Here is a 2,697-nt window from a genome sequence, read left to right as displayed (position 1 = left end):
GTGAGCAACAGCTGCTCCTGTCAAGGTTCCATGGTGTAATGGTTAACGCTGTGAATCCAGCGATCCGAGTTCAAATCACGGTGGGACCTGCTTTTGCCACCAATGTGCGCAAGACCCGGTCCAAAAAAACGTTTCGGCTGCAGTGAGCCCCAAAAGCTCACGTAGGGAGCGTCACTTCGTAGTGTCAACTAGCAGTCTTTCTCTTTAGGGAAGTGAGCAGAAAAGGGCAGGACCCAGCTTGGAGAATGCAGGCATCAATCCCGCTACCTCTCGCATGCTAAGCGAGCGCGCTACCATTTGAGCTAATTCCCCTGGTTGAAAGGGTTAGGGAGATTATACTTTTGTTTTTAAGGCCCTGCTAGGTCTTGTTACCCCAGCATATATTTGTGTGGATTCCTGTATTATGTGTGCTATCTTTGGATCACTCAGCACGTGCAGCCAACTTCTCCCCTCTGTTTCCCACACTGGCTTAAAAAGTCTGACCGTTTCAGCTGTCCTCCCTAAGGTCCCTCTTTATGTTAGGTCCAGCCCCATTTTTGAATCCATTCAGAAGCCTTCTTTTGTTGTTCCTGTAGTTGTTCTTTTGTTCTGGGCTGGGTTTGCACTTAAATTATTATTATTATAATTTTTTTTACTTGTGCTATTTTTACTTGAAAACAAGTCAACAAGAACTAATTAACTCATTAACTTATTTTTCAGTGTGCTCTGCATTTGGAGCGAGCCTATGATGACATAATGTTGCCAACAAACAACCGCTGTGTGAGATTAATAAGGCATGTGTTGTCTTTTTCCATTCTTAAGGGTTTTTATTTTGAAGGCGTCCTCTGTGCTGTCTTCTCAATAAATGATAAATACATCTTCACTGGATCCCTGGACAAAACCATCAAGGTCTGGGATGTCTCTAGTGGTGAGGATTGTTCACAGTTGCGCATGATACCTATGTGTTTATGACTAATCAGTCTCTGGAAGATTTACTAATAATTTGCTAATAATGTCATTCATGTCTGATTCAGTTGCTTGACTTCAATTTCTTTACAGGTAGTTTGCTGTACATCCAGTTTGTCTACTCTCCAGTCATAAAGATGATGCCACACAAGGATGGATTTGTTGCCATGTCCCAGCATGGCTCTTTCATCAAGGAAGGCTTTTGCTGTCCAGACACCCTTAAACCTGGATACAACCCCCTCCGTAACTTCAGAGGACATTACCGAGTCACCTCTCGGGAGAAAAATATGAACGCTCCGCACACCGTGATCAACGAGCTCCCAGATTACAACCCTGCTCAGTTCAATTTCATCAGCATCAGTTTGATTAAAAGCAAACCATCCAAGACATGTGTTCTCCTTTAAATACCTTCTAGGTTCTAAACCTCTTACGATTCAGCAGCCCACCTGTGTATAGAATTAGGCTTTACACTAGGATATCATCTGTGTTATTACATGTTTGTAATTACATAATAATTACATAATAATAACTTTGTAATTACATAAAAATATATTTTTAAGAATAATCAAACAATTTACTATTCAGTCATTTTATAGTAATTTAATCAATATTGCAAGTGTTAAAAGTAAAAGACAGCATGTTGTAAAATATATTGTAATAACAAAACAGATAGTGTAAACAGGCACAAGCACAGGAAAATATAGTTTTTTATGTTAGCACTGAATTTAATCACAGCTTTTGGCTTAATAACTCACAGTATAATATAGAATAATAATCACATTATTTGCTTCTAATTTCTAACATGTTATAGCTTGGTATTTCAAGTGCAATGCATCATTGAATTCCAATGCCTGCACTTGGTGAAAGGTAAGCGTATAAAACGAGTCAAGACTTTCTGTTGCAGCAAAGGTTTTTGCTCCTGTTACGTTTCCTCTTCTGTTGAACACTTCGGATTTGACGGAGCTGTACTGAAGCCAGTGACATCATGCATATCTAAAGAACAGACAGATCGTTTATCAGCCTCAATGCAAAGAGATTTAATATTTTCTTTTTTGTTTTGACTTTTTGCATGTGAGTTTCATGTGTCCTACATATCAGGGATCAGCGATAATATTTCTAGTGGCTCAGTATGGGGTTTACTGTGGTCTATGTACTTTGGGTGGCTGTTCATGTCTAATTAATTGTAATGAGGCCTGTATGAAGAGATCACTTTGTACCATAAAAGCAAATGAGAGTTGTTAAAAATGTAACATTTACATACAGTGGGATCCAAAAGACAGCTAGTGAAAATAGTTCTATTTTGCATTTAATATTTTTTCCACAAAAAATAATAATCGAGTAGAAACCTTTACATAAATTTGCTGTACGTACTCCACATTTGGGGCAAAACCTGATGATCCATGTTATCCTAAATTTGAGAATGTTCTGTGAAGCATTAATATAAGCATAAATCTAACCTTTTGTACCGAGAAGTTTGCGTGCTCATTGATTATTATAAAAAAAAAAAATATATATATATATATATATATATATAAATTATTTATTTTATTTATAGCAGCAGTAACTATTATTATTATTATTATTATCAGCGCATTTATGAATAGGAAAACAATTATATATCCACCCCTATTAGATGTTTTAAATTCAGATCTCAATTCTGATTCCGTAATTTAATTCTAACATTTCCTTTCTTTTACTTTAAATGATAAAAATAAATGTCTTTGCATAAATTTTTTTTTTTAAAGCATTAGC

The 2,697-nt window shown here is 36.4% G+C and overlaps 1 protein-coding gene across 1 annotated transcript in view; it reads right to left on the bottom strand.

Moving 5' to 3' along the window:
- Positions 1-1,600: 1,600 nt before the first annotated feature.
- Positions 1,601-2,697, bottom strand: part of LOC107698001 (tetraspanin-33) — a 10,310-nt gene continuing 9,213 nt past the window's right edge. Inside the window, exon 8 of the mRNA XM_016498907.1 lies at positions 1,601-1,938. Within this exon, the coding sequence (XP_016354393.1) occupies positions 1,831-1,938 (108 nt within the window). The 3' untranslated portion in view covers positions 1,601-1,830. The remainder of the gene's footprint in view (positions 1,939-2,697) is intronic.

Source organism: Sinocyclocheilus anshuiensis, unplaced genomic scaffold (genome assembly GCF_001515605.1).
Source record: "Sinocyclocheilus anshuiensis isolate Anshui unplaced genomic scaffold, SAMN03320099.WGS_v1.1 scaffold2280, whole genome shotgun sequence".
NCBI classification, from domain to species: Eukaryota; Metazoa; Chordata; class Actinopteri; order Cypriniformes; family Cyprinidae; genus Sinocyclocheilus; species Sinocyclocheilus anshuiensis.
This window is presented reverse-complemented; position numbering and strand designations above follow the sequence as displayed.